Here is an 18,995-nt window from a genome sequence, read left to right as displayed (position 1 = left end):
GGTCCTTTTGCTAAGAATCCTTGCGTCGGGGAACTTTTGGGAAAACGCAGTTTTACTTGGGAATTCGTAACGAATCCAAAAGTATAGCACCAATCGAGGTAAATTTTTGATGCTGCATAGTGTTATTTTTAATTAGGTGCTCAGAAATTTATTCACTTACTCAATTTATGCATTTCCATGATTTTAAAAGCCGCTGTATGGTTATATAATTAATTCTTTTGAGCTAAAGTAACTTAAATTATACAAGCCCACGAGCTCAGAATCTCCTGGAAATGTGTATAAATAGGTTAGAGTATTCCCTCCATAGAACAGTGGTAAAGATAAATCTAAAATGAAACGAAATATGTTAAGTCTAGTGTTCTTTGGCCTCTCCGTCTTGATAGTAAGTAGATCTTCATCCTTTGCCTAACCATTTTATAACCTTCTTAAATCAAATTAGGGCGCTCTACCAATATACCATGTTATAAATGCGCATATTAAAGGCCATTCTGGAAATTAGATTTCCACTAATCTAAAAAGATATGGTCGCAACCCACATCCAATTTCAGGTAATGTTACATATTTGTAGGATCTCACCGATAAACATTATGCAATTGGAACTTTGATGGATTGAGAATTGATGTAAAAAAGTATTAATGACCGATGGGCGGTAAAATGTGGGCGCTAGATCTTAGCGTTTTGGGCCGTTGATCATTCATCAGTACTTCTATGAAATCGGTCTACCAACCCCTATTCGGTATTTTTGCGGCGGTATCTAGGAACAGGGTGTGAAACGCATCATCGGTGGGCTTTCACGCGAATTTGGGGCCAAAGCAGAGGATGCGAGGATGGTGAGTGCGAAGCAAAACAATGGAGGCCAAATGCCGGAAGGGGTTCGAGCGCAGGCGCAGGACTTTCGCAAGCTGCGTGCTCCCAGTTCTCCCAAATAAAGCTCCGAAAGGACAATAAAAGCTTGGTCCTTCGGCCAGCTTTTCGCAGTCTGTGGCAATCAGAAGGCCCAGTGGATTATTGTGAGTGCGAAAACAAAACCTAAGCCGTATTTATCTCGACGCGCAATGAGGCTAGGTGATAGTCGTCTGAGCTGCAAAGAAATCGGGAATAACCAGAAGTCCTCGATTAGGTCGCCACCTAATCCCCATCTGATCCGCCTGTGAATCCCCCCTTCAGGTGAGACTTCCTTATCCTTTGCTTTTCGACGCTCCAAGGCTGCGAAGTCGCCTAGTCGCCTGTGTTTTCGATTTTTCGTAACGGCCAGGAGGACACAAAGGAAAAATGCGAATAATGGGGGAAAAACAAGCAACGACTGACCCACCCAATGCGAGTTGAAGCCCCAAGCTGTTTGCTCAATTAGGTATCAGTTTTCCTGTGCCATACCAGCCATATCTGTCCTTATGGCGATGATGCCATGTTCCCGGCCAGGCATTCCATCATCGCCTCGAAGGCACCTCCACCTCGATATCGATATCCCGGGGCGAAGGACACGGAGGACCCCCCTTATCAATTCATCTCATCCCCCGAAGCTCACATTTGTTTACCTGTGCGCCCTTCGATGTCCACTAATTGCGGTCCGAGTGTCGGCGGGATCGGGAGCAGGAGCAGGAGCAGCCAATTAATATCCAATTTGTGTAATTGTGCCGCACCCAGTGCCCCCAAAAATCCACAAAGCACTTCGACGAGCACTTGAGCGTAAAAAACGCAGCTAAAATATTCATTTCGCGCGGCGGCAAACGCTTCTCGATAATGGCAAAGAGCTCACTTTCCGACTGATTTTATGACCAGCAATTTGACTTTGGTGCAGAGAGAAAAAAATTTGACATCGAAATTGAAAAGAAAACGATAAAGCCCAAAAAAGTAGGCATTAAACTCTGAGTTTCCATAAATTTTCAAAGTTTTAACAATACTCTAAATTTAACATGTGGGATAAATGGCCCTAGGAAATGTATATAATTAAACTTAAATTCAAATATACTCTCATGTCTCAATTGCAATGGAGGATGCCATAGAAATAATCAAGCTTTAAAAATCACTTTTAAAGGTGTCTAATATATTTCAATATATTTCTAATAGATAATTGCTACATCCACTGCATACTTTTAAAAACATTTATAAGACATTTGCATTTAAAAAAATTTCAAGATCACAAGTAATATATGTTGTTACCTAAATCATTTTTAATGCCTTATGATAGTATATCCTAAACCACTAACTTTTCATTGCTGTTTAGACTTAATAAGGTGGCTTCCCTCAGTGTATTTTTTATGCTGATGGCCAGAAAGTGGATAGCGTTTTAATCAGGGGGAGCTGCCCGTAGGAGAGTGGGGTGTGGTGGAAAAGGACATTTAAATATCGTAACCATTATCCAGAAAAGGGGAGGGAGGCTAAGCCCGGGATAAGAAGTGACCTTGCTGGCGTCAATTGCAATGCTAACAGGACGCACTTGTTTCGCTTCTGCCGCTGACATGTCAGAACATCTGGTTTGGATTCAATTTCTGGTCCTGGCAGCAGGATGCTACGATGCTAGTGACTTGATTTAGCAACTGGGTCAATCTACTATTTTTATACGGCATTGGACGAATATATGGCCCAGGTATCGAGTCCAACTGGGATGAGCAAGTCAGGGCAAGTCAAGTCAAGTTTTTAATGCCCCTGTTTACGACAGGAGCAGGGAAAAACAATTTACTGCAGGATGACACAGCCACGTAACCAACTGTCCGGGCCGTAAAACTAGGGAGCGATTCCCGCTCCTCGCTGCCTGTCTGCTGTGAAATTAATGAGAATGTCAAATGCGCTCTGCCATTGCTCAAAGTCAAAAGTTTCGATTAAAGATTAAGCTGGCTTCCATATTAAAGTACTGCTGCGCTCCACCCACTCCACCGATGTCCCGCGACTCATGAACAATTCATAATCCATTTCTCGGAAATGCATATGCATCCGAAAAGGGAGGAGGGAGTGACCCCCACCCAAAGCCAACTGTTGCTGCTATGACCGCCTATCGAAGGCCATCTACCTCGCTTGACACCACAGTCGTTCTAATATATTACAAACCATTTAAATAAAAGCAACAAATTAAATTTTAATAGTATAGTGATATAACCATATATTTAGATTTTAGTGCATCCTTTTTTTTGTAGCATACTTTCAGACATCTATAAAATTGATTTCAAACGTTTAAACGTAAAATATGAGAATTTCGTTCATATTTTGAACATTTATTTATAACGATATTGAACTGTTATTTTAAGTTTCTAATATAATGCAATATTTAAGAATATTTTATATTCAGAAGTTTGTTTAATAGCCTATGTGAAGTACATATTTCCTTAGATTTAAATCATCACAATCTTTTCCCCGACCCACAAATCAAACAATTCCCAAGCAAGAATAATTCGCACACAAAATGCTTGGTATGTGGATGATTTTGGGGGATGAAATGGGTATTGGGGGCCTGAGATTCCTTGCAATTGTTCGACCTTCGGGCTGACGAGTCTACGGGAAGGGAGGGTGGGGATTGGTGTGCATCCAATCAGCAGATCCTTATGAATCTGCTTGCCGAGTCAACACCGCCAATTGGCAGTTTATTGTCGGCAAATATGGCAAGTTAAATGTTTGCCAAATTATGTGGAGCCATCTTTTCACCTGTTCGGTGATGGGTTTTCAATCAAAAGTTGATGGATATCGGATGCAAATAGACCTTAATTGGGATGCATGCACCCGAATGGGGCATATGGAACACATGCACATGCACATCCTTCAAGGACGCTTCCATCCAAGACTTAATGAGCTTCCTCGGCGCAATAAGCATAATAATAGTTTGCCTGTGCGCCCAAGACAGACTTTGTGCATCTTGTATCTTTTGGATGGGCTTGCAAAAGTGGGTTTTGGAGCAATCTGCATAATAATGACAAAGGGGGCAGAAAGGAGGGCGTGGCCCAGGCGACGCTTACCCAAATGTTTAACAACTTGTCGCAAAAACACAGAAACTATAAACAGCTCAGGTGGGCGGGTGTAAAATCGGTCATTTGCGAATTCTTTCTAGAGTTGGGGTAAAACTGAAAATTGAAAAGATAATATCCATATTAAATGTACATACATAAGAGCTTTAGACTATGGGTCGATTTTTAATCAAGTGCTGGCAAACATCTGAAAAAGACATCTCATATTTGTATGCATATTTAGGTGTAAAGTGTTAAAGTGTTAACTACATTATTCCTCTCTCCAATTCGGCACTCACATGTGAAATTTCGCCATTATTTCATTACAGGTGACTGCTCTCGGACAACCAGGTAATTTGCGCTGTAAGCTGCACTATAATTAAGTTAAATCAAAACCATTGCATGCCACTAATCAAAAGCGACAAGAGCTGAAAACCGAAATGTTCATTCAACCAAATCAATTAGTATTGGCGTAAATGTACATCCAATGGAAAATCTGTGTTTATTACTCTTTGTTCGTAATCAAGTCACCACCTCTGAAATAGAACCGTATTGTAAAGCTGTTTTTATGCTCTATCCCTCTCGTTATCTCTCTCACGTGCTCTATATTTCTGTAATTTCCGTAATTTCTGTACCTTCTTCCGTAATTTTCGATGTTGTCAAGTCTGCCGCAACATCCAATGCCCGTTCGAATAGAAAAGATATCGCAGTAGAAAGGTAACCATAAGCCAGCGAAAAGAGGAGGATCTATGGCGCCCTTCAAGCTCAAGTTCCGGATGGGCAGTTCGCGCAGCACCTCGCAGGAGCACGATCCCGATCCGCAGGTCAATGAGGCGCTCCTGGGCGCCCAGAGCCAGCAGCAGGCGCATCCGCAGCCACTCCAGGAGGCGGTGGAGGCCAGTAGCAGCTCCAGCCTCGATCTCGCCGATTCCAGCAGTCTCGGCCAGCTGAGCAGCGAGAGGAAGCTGCTCCTGCCGCCCACCACCAACAACACCATGCGATTGGGTAAGGATCGGACACACTAGCATCCTACACACAGAGAACAAATGAATTGCGAGCGTTTTATTTCATTGGGGTATTATACAAATTAATGTGATTACTAAACTTAAAAAAAGCAGCTTAAAATATTTTGATTCTTATGCCATTTATAAGGTTAATTTTTCATTATTCATTTTGTATTATCATATAAAATATAGTAGATTTTATTAACTTTATCAATATCAATATTATTTTAAATGATAACAGATTTTGAGCGAGAAACTAAATTAGTTTTTTAACTAAGGGCATTAATTTTTTTTAAACTTTACCAATTATTTGGCAGCTCACCTTTTTTGGTTCTGTGTAGTACATTGCATGCTAATCACAATTGTGAGGTTAACAAAGTAGTTACAGATCCTTAATATTTCCAAACAAATTCTACTCCACGCACGACTCTATCCAACGCTATTGCACTCACCTTCTTTTTGGAATATCCTAAATAAAGTTCAAGTTAAATAGGAATTATTATGATCATGTAAAAGCATTTCCTGAAACATTTATGTATGGCTAAAATGACGGTTTATTATAGGATATCTTAACCAGAGCCGCACTCCGTGCATCAACGAATCATTGACGGATACTGATGCGGATACCGTGCCCACCACCCCACCGCCTTCCTACGAGCATGTGCTAGAAGAGGTGAGATAATCGATAATTTTATAAGTATTTTAAAAACAAAGACTCCAGAAAAATTATCGCAGTGTCGATATGGTGCTGCCCATATGTTACGTAATCACCTCTAGTGCAACAAATTTTTTTTGTTAACGTAACATATGGACAGTAGGGCGGTGAAAACAAAATTTTTTTTTCGTGATTTAGACCTTGCGAAACGTTCTCAAAGTTTGCTTAAAAATTACTCATACGACACGTATAACAGTTCGAATTTGGTCGAAAAAATCATTCTCCCATTTCATGTCTTATAAAAATAAATCTTACAAATAAAAAAGGGAGAGTAAAGCTTTAATAAATTGTTGAAATCTACGCCACCTAGATTAAAAAAACTTTTTTATCAAGGGCAACAGTGCGTATGGGTGATAAACTTTAAAGCCAATTCGAAGACCCTAAAACGCGATTTTTTCAAAATTTTTTTTTTGGAATACCTTAAATACTACAATTTACACCGGCGGATAAAAGTAGGACTTCAAAAATTTTCATACAAATGGGACCGCCCTAATGGACAGCCCCTATTCACGATTTGGAAGCATTGTGGTTTTTTAAAATTAATTTGTTGGTGCGTTCTTTTTGAGTACCAAATTTACTTTGACTTCTCACCCGATAAGGGAAGGGGGGATTTTATGGATCCGTGCTGCGGCACCAATTAAAAGTATGTTACCACTTATTTCCACCTCTTCCAGAACACCCGGCTATCCCAACACCAGCGACAGTTGTCCCTGGACAGCGCCACTCCGAACCAGAACAGCCGGCGCAGCTCGGCGAACAGCTCGCGACACAGTGCCGCCCAGCTGAGTGCCGCCTTGGAGCAGCTGGCCGGGAATGGAGCATCCGGAGCCGGGGACTTTTGCAATGACCCGGACTGCAGGCAGAATTTGAACAACAACGTTGCCACCGGTGGCCACAGCAGCAGCCACATTCAGAGCAACAACAACAACGACGGAGAGCAGATCTTCGAGGGCGTCACCGAACTGGAACTGCGGAGCGACAACGAGGAGCAGCTGAGCATCAACGAGTTCCTGCTGGAGACGGAGATGGCGGCCTCGCCATCGCGCCGTGGGGAGGATCGATATGCGGCTGGAGGATCTGGGTCGGGAGTGGATGAGGATCAGTGCCAGGACGACCAGTGTGCCCAGTGCAGCGAGGAACGTGCCTGTGGCGAGGGTGGTGGTGGTGTTCACGGGGCGTCCTTCGACGTGGATGCAGCCAGCACAAGCAGCCAGGCGGCGACCTCATCCGGAGGTGGACATAACTTCTACGATCCACTCTTGAATCGAGGCAGCTATGGCAACTACAGTGAAGGTGAGAACTAAAACCATTGATATGACGCGAATTCTTGAGATTCATAAATGGATAAATCATTTTTTAACTTTATATAATTTAAACCGCGAAACTAAAACTACTTATGCTTACTTTACATCCTTTCCAGGTGGCAATGCGAGTTCGGGACCTGCTTCCGGATGCCAGGAGGCCTGCTGCACCGGTTCCGCCTCCGGATCGACTGCATCCCGGAGCGGGCGGAGTGGACGGCGGCAGATCCAGCAGCAGGGCCAGCAACCCAATTGCCACACCAGCCTGCTAACGCCCGAGATGATGAGCAACAAGACGAGCAAGGAGATCTACAAGGACCTGGCCAAGCAGTGGGGCATCACCTGCAAAATGTCCGAGAGCTGTCGGTGCATGGAGTGCCAGAGTCACTACTTCGACTGCGACTACGATGATGTGAGACGATGCAGTGGTGAATTCTGAGTGTCAGATCTCAAAAACCCTCTTCCTTTTTCAGAATGAACACCAGAAGACGGATGGCGGACTGGGCGCTGGAACGCCCATGTTTATCAGCGAGGTGATGCACGGATCTGGATGCAACATTTTGTAGGGGGACAATATCCAAAGGATTCTCCCAGGGATTTGCTGAACAACTACAATTATTACAATGTACATGTTTTTTGAGGGAAGCGCGTCATTTCACGTAATTAGCACTGAATGTTTGCACATTATTTTAAGGTAATGCTGCACTGATATACGTTATTATAGAGGGAATCGAAATCGAAATCGAATCGGTGATCTATGGAAGGAACATTTATGGAATGCCAATTGGCCAGCCGCTTTAGGGGCTTTAAAAGTGGGGGAAACAACTACCAGCGAATCCAGCGGTAAATATATATTTTTGGTGTTAGCCGTAGGACTTAGGAGAATCGGTGCGGATTGATTGAAATTGGTTAGGATGAAATTACGAAATTAATTGATAGGTAATATTACCCACCTTGCAGATGAACATCTAAATATCTTTGAGTGTGTTCTTAATATTTGGAAATTTATATATCCCATTCAAAAGACTCTTGAAACGTTTTTTTGCCCAACCTTTTGAGCTTGTCATCCCCGATTTCTTCATAAGAATTCCCCTAGCTGCTTTACCCCTCATTAATATTTATATGTATTTTTCTAAATGTACAGAAGAAGTGTAGAAGATGGAATACGACCCCCGAGAAAAGGTCAAACAGTAAGACGTGTGGCATTCCAGTGCATTCCAAACAGAACTCTAAGTGTTTTCAAAAAACAAAATTTAGAAGAGTTCCAGGCGAAAGTACTAGTTAAACCGGAAGGGCCCGCTTAGATAACGCTACTAGTCAAAGTTATCCACACATCAGCAAAACCATAGAATAAGCATGTCGGCACTTTTGTGCCCGTTTTTAGACCCAAATCGGTGGCGTTTTTTGGGGAAATTAAAAAAAAAGCCTAGGCACTCTGCAAATGCGAAACTAAGTTAACTTCATCGAAATGACGATACGAACCTTAATTACTCGAAGAAAAACAAACGAATATGCAAAACTTAGTCTGAAGGTTAATATGGTCCTTATTTAGAATCGTTGAATGTTTAATATTTGCTTTACGTGTATGCTAAAGATTTTTTCCGAAGATGAAGCTGGTTTCACTCGACAAATCCACTTGAATCTAACTTGAAAATTGAAAAGAATAGCGAAGCAAAAACCGACTAAGTCTGTTAGCTGTTAGATGGAAGTAGAAAATTACAATGTAAAATGAGTAGTAAAATGCGAAATCGAAAACAAGTACATTTTCCAAATAGCTGTGTAAGAAGAAGGCCGAAAACTCGCATCAGTCTAGAAATAAATTCGAAATGGATCGTAGGAATTGTAAGGATTGTATTTCGGGTTCAAAGTTGGTCTCCTGTGCTTTCAGAACCCTTAGGCGAGAGAAAGCATAAGAAAATATATATGAATGTACGAATATATTAAACACCTCACAAAAGGTCTTTCACTAAACTACCGATCGTCGTGGTCCTGCGGAATTTCAGCGGTCAACAAAATGGTATTTAATGAGGTTACAATCCAAACTTACGTAAGGAAAAGTCGGGCCAAGGAAGGGCATACACTTCGCTATGAACGTACCAATCATTACAGGATGTTCCTGGTTCCCCAGCCTTATAGAACGATCACTCTATGCTGTTGAAGTCGAAGTGACAGGATTAAAACACATAAATGTATAAAATATCTAGTCGCCATGATCCTGCGGAATAGATAGGTTAGGGTGAACCTATTCAAGCATAACTCTTATTTACAGGTGGAAAAAGTTCGCCATTGTTTTGGCACAGACTGGTTAACTTATTACTATTCGACGTGTTCCAGTCCTCACAATTGCCAGGTTCCCCAGCCTTATAGACATACGATCCGTTCAAGTTGGTAAAGTCGAAGTGACAGGTCAGAAAGGTACAGAAGCTGGCGGAGAACCAGGATTAAAGAGGAAGGATCAGTTACCAAAACAGCTTGAATGCGCCCTGAATGAATCCAAGGTATCTACACGCTTTGTACTTAACCTGTTATTATTTTAAACTTAATATATAATGGATTTAAATCATTGGAACCAGCTTCGGTTTGACGATCGAATTATCTGTTTTGAATCTTACATGAGCAAAACTTAAACCACAAATTGTTGTATTCAAATCATAGGATCCCTAAAAATGATTCGAAGTGATTCATACTGAGAAAAAAGGATTCAAACACTGTTGATTCATGCAGGGCTCTTTCAAAGACGTTATATACCGAATTATTATACCCCGTACTCACTTGGTATGTGATCCGTGGCGACAGTTTTTACCCACGGCAACTCCACATCCCACCCGAGAGACTCGATCGCTGATAATGTTGGTAAAGTGGGCGCAGTGGTAGTCCCTGTGGGAACTTTCTAGGGTTAGCCAAAGCCTCGCCTTTTGGGACCTAGCTCACCTGACGGGATGGAAGCCCTGGAGTAGTCCCTCTGGATCATGAACTATCTGGTACTCGTCGAACATCTTGTTGAACATCTTGTGCAATAAGTCATGTAAATCGGGCTTGGGATGGCGCTTGGGAACTATCATGCCCAGCACTTCTCCTACGTAGGGGAATCGCGATGTGGCCCTACATTCCGAGTGCTTGAATGAAACTGTGGAGGCATGGGCACGGGCCATATAGCCCAGTTCGTTATCCCAAATGAGCCTGCGCATCCGTTTGGCCTTTGCAAAGGTCCTGTTCTCATTCGTCCAAAGTTCCCCGCTTGCGAAACGGTTCCGAAATTTGTTTAATATTCCCAGTATTTTATTTTGTAGGAGCGGGGTATCTGGAACTGTTTCATAATACCGTGTATAACCGCCTAAGGGACTAAACTTGTGCAGTTGGCACATAAAATGTTCGGATTGTTCCAAAACGCACTTATGGGTTTTGTTGTTGCAATAGTTATAGCCCGAAACTATTGGCAATAGCAATATTAATGGTAAAACTAGACTCGAAATCATTTTACTAGGAATTTATGCAGTACTGAATATCTTGATGTTAAAGTAAATGAACTTTGGTTCGACTTAGGATCCTTGACTATTTTATTTTTTGATATTTCTGTATATAGAAACGTTCTTTTAGTCTCCCTTATTCTGCAAACAAATATGGATTAGAAAGGGTTAACTTGAAGGACCAAAATCTCACAGGTGGAAATAATTCGCCGGAGTTTGCACACAAATTAGAATACTTTTTGCTGGCATCTGCGTTCCAGTCACTACATTTACTGGCCGGCTCTCCGGCCTTATAAACATACGAACCCTCCACGTTGGTGTAGTCGAAGTGGCAGGTGAGGAAGTGGCAGAAACCGACTTTATCGCCGACACGGCAGTTCGAACCCACGGCAATGCCACAGCCAACACGGGACACTCGATCGCTGACGAGGAGAGAGAAGTGACCCACGTAGTAGTCCCTGAATCAATTTAGAGTTATTCTAGGTTTAGAATACCTAGTGAACCTAGCTCACCTGTCGGGATCGAAGCCATCTAGGAGGCCCTCGGGATCCACGACATATTTGTACTCTTCGAACATTGGATTGAATGCCTTCTCCATTATCTCGAGTACATTGAACTTCTCCTTTTTAGATCCTGGCAACAGGGCCAGAACCTCGCCGGCCATAGGGAATCGCAGGGTGGAACGACACTCGCTGTGCTTAAAGGACACGGTGGAGGCGTGGCTGCGTGCCAGGTAGGCCAGCTCCTCGTCCCAGTTGAGCCTCCTCATCCGCTTGGCACTCCGGAAGGTCTTGTTCTCATTCGTCATCAGATCCCCGCCAGCGAAAGTGTTCCGGAAAGTGTTGAGTATGCCCAGCGTTTCCCTTCGCACAACTTGGTTGTCCGGAACGATGGCGTGGTACTTGGTATTTTGAAAGGGTGCCAGATCCTCCAGTCGGCACATGAAATGCTTCCTTTTGGCCAAATCGCACACGTGGGTCTTGTTGTTGCAGTAGTTATAGCCAGAAGTCAAGGGCATAATAAAGAGTATCACGGGTAATATCAAAATCATTTTACTACAATTTAAGCAATATTTAAGGCAATGTGAAGTATAAAGAACTGATAGAAAGTTCCTCCCATTCAAACTAGTCATCGATTTGTCAAAATTGTATTTTTATTGTTATTTTTTCGTTAGGGGTTTATTAGGAAGAGCTGCCACTAAATTCATTCGGTAATAGTATGCAAAGTTATGTAATAAAATGGTTTGAGCGAAGGTTTTGCCTAAATGGCTTTAGTGAAGTTTAATTTCAATGATTCTTTCAATTCTTTATCGGTCTAGAATCTACATATTTTCCTCTTTCGTTTTGCTTGCAAATGGCATATACAGAAAGGCCTTTGGGACTCGAAACGCTAACAAAAAGGTACAAAAAAAATATATAATAAACTATTTAACATAGAGCAATAGGTACGTGGTTTCGCTTCTTTATAAAAATATCTCGAGTGCTTTTCGATTCTACGGGGATGCTATCAACAGGTAATCAATAGTAACATATTAACAAACAAATTAGCTTTGGGAATTGTCACATAGCTTGGGTGGGTGGGATGACGTGGTTTACTCTTCGGCTGTCCATGCACATTGGATGAAGTGAGGAACTGTAGTTCCAGCTACTCCTTTCTGATAAAATTTGAATCAAAAATTTCAAGTTTACAACCCGTACCAGTTCTGTTCGATTTATTTATGTTTCGCATTATGCTTAGCTCGGTTCTTCGAATTGAAATCGCTTAAGTTACGGCTATAGGTGTGTATTATCTATGCAAGTTTCGGTATAGAACTGCTATGTACTCTGATTTACTGTCGGAAATACGTATGTACTGTGAATGCAACTATTTAGTATAAGGTATATAATTATCAGTTGATTTCCTAGAAAATGTCCAAGTTCAAATTTCACTCTCTCGCTTTTCGCGTCGCATGCACACGTACAAATATATATAAATGTCTATATGTGTGTTGTATATATATATATATATAGATGACTTATACAGGGAGGCACGTAATTTGAAACAGAAGCGCCCTTAACAATGGGGAAACAATCTAAAACTAATTAAAGCGTGTGTTTACAAGTAGGGGTAACTAATTAGAATACTTCATATGTACAGGCCACAGACGCACACATTATCGTCCGTCTGCAGCGCCATCCGCTGCGATCCACGGAGTATGGATCCGGATAACAAAGGGTTTCTTGCCTGCCATCGAACGACGAGACTACGAGACTAGATCTTGGAGACACGCGCACAGGCTTACATTGGTCGTATAAAAAATATATATCAAGCTATACACTGCTATTTGTATCACTAACGAGGGGTTTGTTCCGACGAGCTGCATCCTAGACGCAGGTCGAGGATGCGTGCGACACACTGGCCGCCGAAGCTGCGGCAGCTGCAGCGGCCGAGGAGGAAGCCGCCGTGGCGGCCTCCAGATTGAAGTCCTTGCTGCGACAGCACATCTCGCAGATGCGCTTGGTGTCCGGATTGAGGAACGTGCAGAAGCTGCAGCTCCACTCGTTCGGACTGGTCACGATCAGCTGCGGCGAGACGGCCGGCGGCTGTTTGGGCACAGCTCCCGTGCGATGCCGCGATCCTGTTCCCCGATTGTCCACGATGGCCGACTTCAAGGCAGACTTCTTCTTCACGCCGGCACTGCTGCTGTTGGGCAAAGGACTTGGCGCCGGGGCCGTCACCACCTTCGCCTCGCGTCGACTCGTCCCGGATTTCTTTTCCAGCGTGCGCGCCTTCTCGCCATTCGTGGCTTTTGTGGGCTCGCGTCGCTTCTCCGCCGGAGGAGGAGCTGGCACTCCGTTATTCGTTATGGCCAGCGAGTCCAGATCCAGGCTCTGTACCAGCAAGTCCTCGCGGTCGCCCAAGTCCTTGGTGTAGCCCGAGCGCTCGAGGTTCTTGAATACATAGTTCCAGGACTCGAAACTGCCCACGCCCTCCTGCACCTTGGGCATCAGGGGCGGCGAAGCGCTGTCCAGGGCCACAAAACCATCCAGACTGGCCGAGTCGTAGCTGTTCATGTCGGAAATGGTGGTGGGTATATCACGTTCGTTGCCCGATCTCTTCGCTGGAGCCGTTCGGCTAGACCGCTCCTTCAATTCCTTGTGCATCTTGCGATTATTGTCCATGGTATTCTGTTTTGGGTATAGGTGAAGAATGAGAAACATTGCTAAAATATAAAACCCTTTACAACTCACCTGCCTTTCCGCTGATCGCGGATGCTTGTCAGTCGGATTTATGCCCCCCGCCTCGGCCAGCGCCCGCATCCGGCTGCTCTTGGGCACCGGACGGGCATAGATGTACATGTCCTGCGACGTTGGCGCTTGCGCTTGCGGCAGCGTGGTGGGCAGATCGTAGCCCCCGTAGGTGGCATACATTGCAGCCGGATTGCTGCGCATACTGGGCTGCACCTGAGCCCTCAGCTCTGCGTACTGCGGATCGTAGTCGTGCGTCCCAAAGTCGTGCTGCGTGAGATGCGCCCGCTCGTCAAAGTCGATGAGATGGTGGTCCGGCGGATAGGTGCTCTGCCGATGCTGCATTGCGGCCAAGGCGGCGGCGGCAGCTGCAGAAGTGCTCGGCTGACGACGATGGAAGTCGCAGCTGTGGGCTGCAGCCGTCTTTCCCAGCGTGGCGTACATGTTGGCGTTCTCCCCGCTGCCATAGACATCGACGGGCGCGGCATAGGGTGCATTCAGCTGGCTGGAGATGTTGTACGGCAGCGGATAGCGATTTCCTGGAGCATTATAGGCACCAGCCACAGCCGCGTAGGAGGCACTGCTGCCCATGCTCAGGCCATCCAGGCAATCGTAGGGCGCCTCGTAGACGTGGGGCAGCTGACATTGCTGCTGGTGTTGCTGGTCGAAGGAGTGGCGATGCGGCAGATGGGCATGCGGCTCCTGGTAGTGCTCCAAGCTGCGAGAGTGCGTCATTAAAGGACCAGACAGATGTGACTGCGGCGGAGGCGCTGGATACGGCGGCATATACTTTCCCACCTCGTTTAAGCCATTTGGATGCAGGGCGCAACTGCCGGAGCTGCTGGGATGATGCGTGGCCAGGTTGTTGCTGCCGTGGAGGACACAACCGGCTGGTGGCGCCACTGTAGCCACATTGCTGTAGGTATTCTCCTGCACTTGCGACTGCTGCTGCTGCTCCTTGCGCATCCGTTTCTCACTCAGCTGGCTGACCATTTCCTTGATGGTCCTCGACGTGCCACCCACGATTCGCTCGCGATACTGCAAAATGTCCTTCCAAGTGCAGCTGTATCCCGCCGCCGTGACTCCCGCATAGATGTGCTTCATGATCTGGCACTCCACGTAGGCGGCCATGGCATCGCGCGACACATTCGTCACCTGGTCCGGACAGATGGGTCCCTCGAGGACGAAGGTGTCTTCGGAGACCCGCCGGTAACCCATGGCCAGGAAGAGCTGCTCGGCGTCCAGCAGGCGGGATTGGATGTCGTGCTGGAAGCATCCCGAATAGGTCTTAAGAGTGCGATATTCCTTCCGCCAGGGTTTCGTAAACAGGTTGTTGGCATACTGGCTGATGGTCTCGAAGGCCACGAGGGCATTCTGGGCTGAAAAGTCCGGAAGCTCACGCACGGATCGCCGCAGAACAAGCCCAGTTTCCGGCAGGAAGAACTTGCGATCGTGCTGCACCACGCAGAGGAACTCCTTCAGGCAGCCTGTAAATGGAATTTATTTAGATATACTGAGGAGCAGGATTAGATGACCCACTCACCCTCCAGCTGCTTGCGCTCCTCGAGCTTCTGCATGCTCTCCTCCGTCTCGAGGAACATCCAGTGGCGCCGGAGTATCTCCTCCCACAGATCGGGGAGGAGGTCGCGCGGCACGAAATCTGACATGTCGGGCTGAGGACTCTCATTCAAGGCGCCTCCGGCTCCTGCAAAACAAAGCCGCAAGGTTACACTACTGCAAACATCTCGAGAGCCTTGAGCCCTATTGATTTTCTACCAAGGGAATGAGGATGAGGATGCACTCGTCTGGCATGAATCACCAGAATCACATCTTTCCCCGCATGACGCACGCAATCGAACCATGCACCAAATAAATAAAGTAAATAAATAAATAACTATGCTTGCTGGTGGAGTAACAATAACTGGTCAGATAAGAGCAAACAATGGGCTTCCATTGTGGCCCGTCATCGATAGTGGCATTCCCGTAGACTTTATCAATTTCCTCCCAGCCAGGAGAGAACCTAACCAGTAGTAACCAACGCCACCTCGACGACAAAAACAGTTGACAACAAAAAGCTCACCGGAACGCTCACCTCTGATTATGTTTGCTTTAGTCAGAACAATAATATGAGCAACAATTCCGTATAGGGAGTATTTTAGTAGTGGAAGCTGAGTCATTGACAGGGTGGCTTTCAGGGGGAATAGTTTTATAGGGGGTTCCCCGGTATTTAAAAAACTTAAAAGCGGACTATGCTTCGTTTTTGCAATATAGACACGATAATAAAATAAATCCAAATAAGACGAAAATAAATTAAAGATTTTATGCAAATAATTGAAAAAAAAAATAATAATTCTAACATAGAATTAAAAGTTTACCAAAAATGGTTATCGTTTTAAAGCTTATCTACTGGAAAAGGTTTTGGAAATATAAATATGGTAAAAAAAATATATATTAAGATAGCTTTTCTTTTTTTATTTTATTGTATATGTGTAAAAATTGTTAAGATAATAAGAAGCTAAATGTTAGAACGAATATATACCTACATATAAGTAAGTAAATACACTTAAACTGGGCAGATATTATACAGCTAACATGCTAATTGTAGATAACGTCAAAACAGTTACTTTTCTACATATTAAGTTCCTCAAATACTCAACCCTTACTATCTATTTAGCTTTAATTAGCAGATTATCTGGGACTCGGAAGCGGTTAACTTTGGAATGGGGTATTATCTGCTCGCTGACCCGAAAGAAAGCCCACAAATGCTCTATAGGAACCCAGAAGCCCTGCGATGACATCGCTTGACTCTATCTCTTAAAAAAAGAGAGCCACTTGACTGGGTATCTGATATTGATATCGGCTATCGTGTGAGCCAAAGATCGTCCGTTGGCCTTTATCATTCGATATACTTAACCAGTCGGGAGAAATGGAGAACCTGAGAGCTTGAGGAAAAAAGAGAGCTACGTTGAATAACCTTGGGGAGTGACTCACTTGGCGGTTGGCGCTCCAATCAGAATGCGAATGAGAAACAAAGCGGGCGTAGAAAAACAAGTGTAATTGCAAGTACTGCCGACTGAGTAAATAGCGGAAAGGAAGTAAAAAGAACTGAGTAAATTGGGGTGTGAATGGGAGAGCAAAGGGAACGGAAAGCAAGAACAGCTCAAATTTACTGAGTGATAAGAAATAATTCTTATGTATAAGAAATAACAAACTATTTACTCTTATCTTTTTTTTGTTTCAACAAAGGGCCGATTTTATTACTTCTTTGTAATTTAATTTATTTATAGAAATGTGTTCCTAACTTAATTTTAAACTGACAATTTTCTGTGAAGTTGCTAGGGCTGAATTGTGAGTCTTGAAAGGTAGGTAGCAAGCAATTATCCCCTCAAATATTAATGAATCTCCGAATCAATGAAATGTCCATGCAACTGATAGCTTCCCCAGTCCAATGCATTTTAATTAATGCTTTCCAGCGTTGAAATACACAGCCATTTGTCCGCACACATTTGTTGGCAGTGAGGAAAAGCGAAGGGCCAAGGGAAAGCGGGTCCAAAGAAAGTCAGGCTTTCATGGGAAAAGCATAAATACGGTGGCCAAATGAAGCAAGATGATTACGGGGCGAATTAAAATCAATAGCCTGCATGCGAGGTAAAGCAATAAGGCTTTGCCAACTCGGCAGATTGAGTGAAAATGTGGTCAGAAGATGGGTTTATTTATTTACTTAAAGTAACCGAAAGCTATGCACAGGCACATACATACATACTGCTATTCGCACTCTGGTTATAATAATTTTATGGAATTTCGTCTGCCTGCATGACGGGTAATTGAATTTTCAATATTTATTGCCTGGCCTGTCAGTGGAGGCCGCAGAGTGGACGCATAAATGCCTGCAGCCGAGTGGAAATGCCTTTGGATTTGGCCGAGAATGTGTGCTGACATTACAATGGACGCAATATGGCAGGGATTTGAGGCGTTTATTGATTTAGGCAGGACTCCAAGCCAAAGTTTGCACTGAGGCTGGGCTCTGGAGGTATCGATTGGTCGGGATGGGATAAATCGTGCAACAGTTTCGAGTGGCAGTCGAGTCATCTGGCCTGGCGAGAGATGTACGCTATATATACTGGCCATCATGGGCGATTATACATATGTATTATGTGTGTCTGCCTACCGGCAACCGATGGCAGGGTGCTCCCATTCTTATTTTCAGCAATGCGGCACTAAATTTAGCAAATAAAAGCTCACCCGGCTCTTTGGCAGGCAGAAAGTTAGCAGAAATATGGGGTTTCGAAGTGGGGATACCTAGTAGAGATCCAAAACTAAAGTTGGTTTTTTAATATCTAAGGTGATTCCTTCATTTAATCAAGTTTTATTGTTAATCACATCACATGTAACAAGTTTTCTTTTTGTGCTCTAACAAATTTATTAAATTTACTTGATTTTTCACTACTTATGTGTTCATCCAACATCTGTTTTAAGTGAACGTATTTATTTCGAGCAACAAAAAAAACCCTTTTTGGTTCACTCTCTCACCAACAAATACTGATACCCTGTAATCCAAAACCAGGAAGCATCAGCTTTAAACTTACGCAAATTCCCAGTTGTCTGCTGGCTGCTCGAACTCTCATTTTTGCATTTTCCTCCGGAAAAGTCCGCGCGCTGGAAAAGTCAACACAAGTTTACCTCTCCAAAATTGTGCGTGGGTGTGGGTTAATTGTGGGCGGGGTGTGGGTGGTGATTTTTGGGGGCAGGGGAGCGTGGGTGGTTTTATTTTTAGCCCTGCGACGGAAATGGGCAACACGATAAGTCGAAGATTCTGCTTCCGCAATGTTGTTGTTGTTTTTCGCGATGCTATTATTATTAACAAATATTACGCTATCCACGGGCTCCTCTTCTTGCTTGTTTGCGTTGACAAATCTTGCGCTTTCACAATCAAAATCAAATCAAATGGAAAACCCGTTTTTCCGCTCGTTTTTGTCCACTTGCACTTTCGCTCGGAAATCTTTTTGGGTTCGCAGGTAATTGGAAAGTCTTTGTTTTTCACACGCGTTTATCACAATGGTAAATAAAATACGAATTAAATCAGTTCGGAGAACTTAACTTTTAACTTTGAGAGATGACCGCATACTGAAGTGGCGAAAATCTTGGATGTCGCGCAAAAGCGTTGGGGAAAATACCAAATACCGTCGTTATTGAGCTTTGTTATCAGGGGCGTAGAAATAGGGGGTTTTGATTTGCAATGTTCAGGTTCTGTTGCTTGAAATTCTATTTATATTTGTAAATTACCACTTAAGAATTTATTATATTTAAGGATTTAGGTGAATATTCATTTAAAATGTATATAAATGTGAA

The 18,995-nt window shown here is 43.9% G+C and overlaps 4 protein-coding genes across 10 annotated transcripts; 1 reads left to right on the top strand and 3 right to left on the bottom strand.

Annotated features, from left to right (window-relative positions):
- The first annotated feature begins 642 nt into the window (after positions 1–642).
- LOC108063106 (serine-rich adhesin for platelets) lies at positions 643–8,937 on the top strand. Of its 2 annotated transcripts, none has more exons than XM_017150070.3 (7): positions 643–1,167; positions 4,262–4,283; positions 4,597–4,937; positions 5,500–5,609; positions 6,326–6,944; positions 7,072–7,364; positions 7,426–8,937. In XM_017150070.3, exons 3-7 carry the CDS (start codon positions 4,682–4,684, stop codon positions 7,516–7,518), a joined length of 1,371 nt encoding a protein of 456 aa, XP_017005559.2. In that variant the 5' UTR covers positions 643–1,167; positions 4,262–4,283; positions 4,597–4,681; the 3' UTR covers positions 7,519–8,937. The 2 variants fall into 2 exon arrangements, with proteins under 2 accessions (XP_017005559.2, XP_070070129.1); XM_070214028.1 differs by having other exon boundaries at positions 4,262–4,295.
- Positions 8,787–10,428, bottom strand: LOC108063109 (venom allergen 3-like). Of its 2 annotated transcripts, XM_070214030.1 has the most exons (6): positions 9,884–10,428; positions 9,725–9,829; positions 9,220–9,376; positions 9,000–9,167; positions 8,901–8,941; positions 8,787–8,844 (listed from the first exon to the last, which is right to left on the bottom strand). In XM_070214030.1, the coding sequence occupies exons 1-4, from the start codon at positions 10,426–10,428 to the stop codon at positions 9,153–9,155; spliced, it is 822 nt and encodes a 273-aa protein (XP_070070131.1). In that variant the 3' UTR covers positions 8,787–8,844; positions 8,901–8,941; positions 9,000–9,152. The 2 variants fall into 2 exon arrangements, with proteins under 2 accessions (XP_070070131.1, XP_017005564.2); XM_017150075.3 differs by having other exon boundaries at positions 8,787–8,941.
- On the bottom strand, positions 10,419–11,543 carry LOC108063108 (antigen 5 like allergen Cul n 1-like). 2 transcript variants are annotated; one of them, XM_070214029.1, is made up of 3 exons: positions 10,932–11,543; positions 10,613–10,841; positions 10,419–10,560 (listed from the first exon to the last, which is right to left on the bottom strand). In XM_070214029.1, exons 1-3 carry the CDS (start codon positions 11,468–11,470, stop codon positions 10,546–10,548), a joined length of 783 nt encoding a protein of 260 aa, XP_070070130.1. In that variant the 5' UTR covers positions 11,471–11,543; the 3' UTR covers positions 10,419–10,545. The 2 variants fall into 2 exon arrangements, with proteins under 2 accessions (XP_070070130.1, XP_017005562.3); XM_017150073.3 differs by having other exon boundaries at positions 10,613–10,877; positions 10,932–11,540.
- Positions 11,544–12,095: 552 nt separating this feature from the next.
- tamo (PUB and ZnF_RBZ domain-containing protein tamozhennic) lies at positions 12,096–18,760 on the bottom strand. Of its 4 annotated transcripts, XM_070214026.1 has the most exons (5): positions 16,866–16,941; positions 16,638–16,719; positions 15,190–15,351; positions 13,650–15,133; positions 12,096–13,586 (listed from the first exon to the last, which is right to left on the bottom strand). In XM_070214026.1, exons 3-5 carry the CDS (start codon positions 15,311–15,313, stop codon positions 12,783–12,785), a joined length of 2,412 nt encoding a protein of 803 aa, XP_070070127.1. In that variant the 5' UTR covers positions 15,314–15,351; positions 16,638–16,719; positions 16,866–16,941; the 3' UTR covers positions 12,096–12,782. The 4 variants fall into 4 exon arrangements, with proteins under 4 accessions (XP_070070127.1, XP_017005558.2, XP_070070128.1 ...); XM_017150069.3 differs by lacking the exons at positions 16,638–16,719; positions 16,866–16,941 and adding an exon at positions 18,233–18,760; XM_070214027.1 differs by lacking the exon at positions 16,638–16,719 and having other exon boundaries at positions 16,866–16,887.
- Positions 18,761–18,995: the final 235 nt, after the last annotated feature.

This window comes from Drosophila takahashii, chromosome 2R (genome assembly GCF_030179915.1).
Source record: "Drosophila takahashii strain IR98-3 E-12201 chromosome 2R, DtakHiC1v2, whole genome shotgun sequence".
Classification (NCBI taxonomy): domain Eukaryota; kingdom Metazoa; phylum Arthropoda; class Insecta; order Diptera; family Drosophilidae; genus Drosophila; species Drosophila takahashii.
Note: the sequence above shows the minus strand (reverse complement) of the source record. Positions and strands in the feature narration are given on the sequence as shown.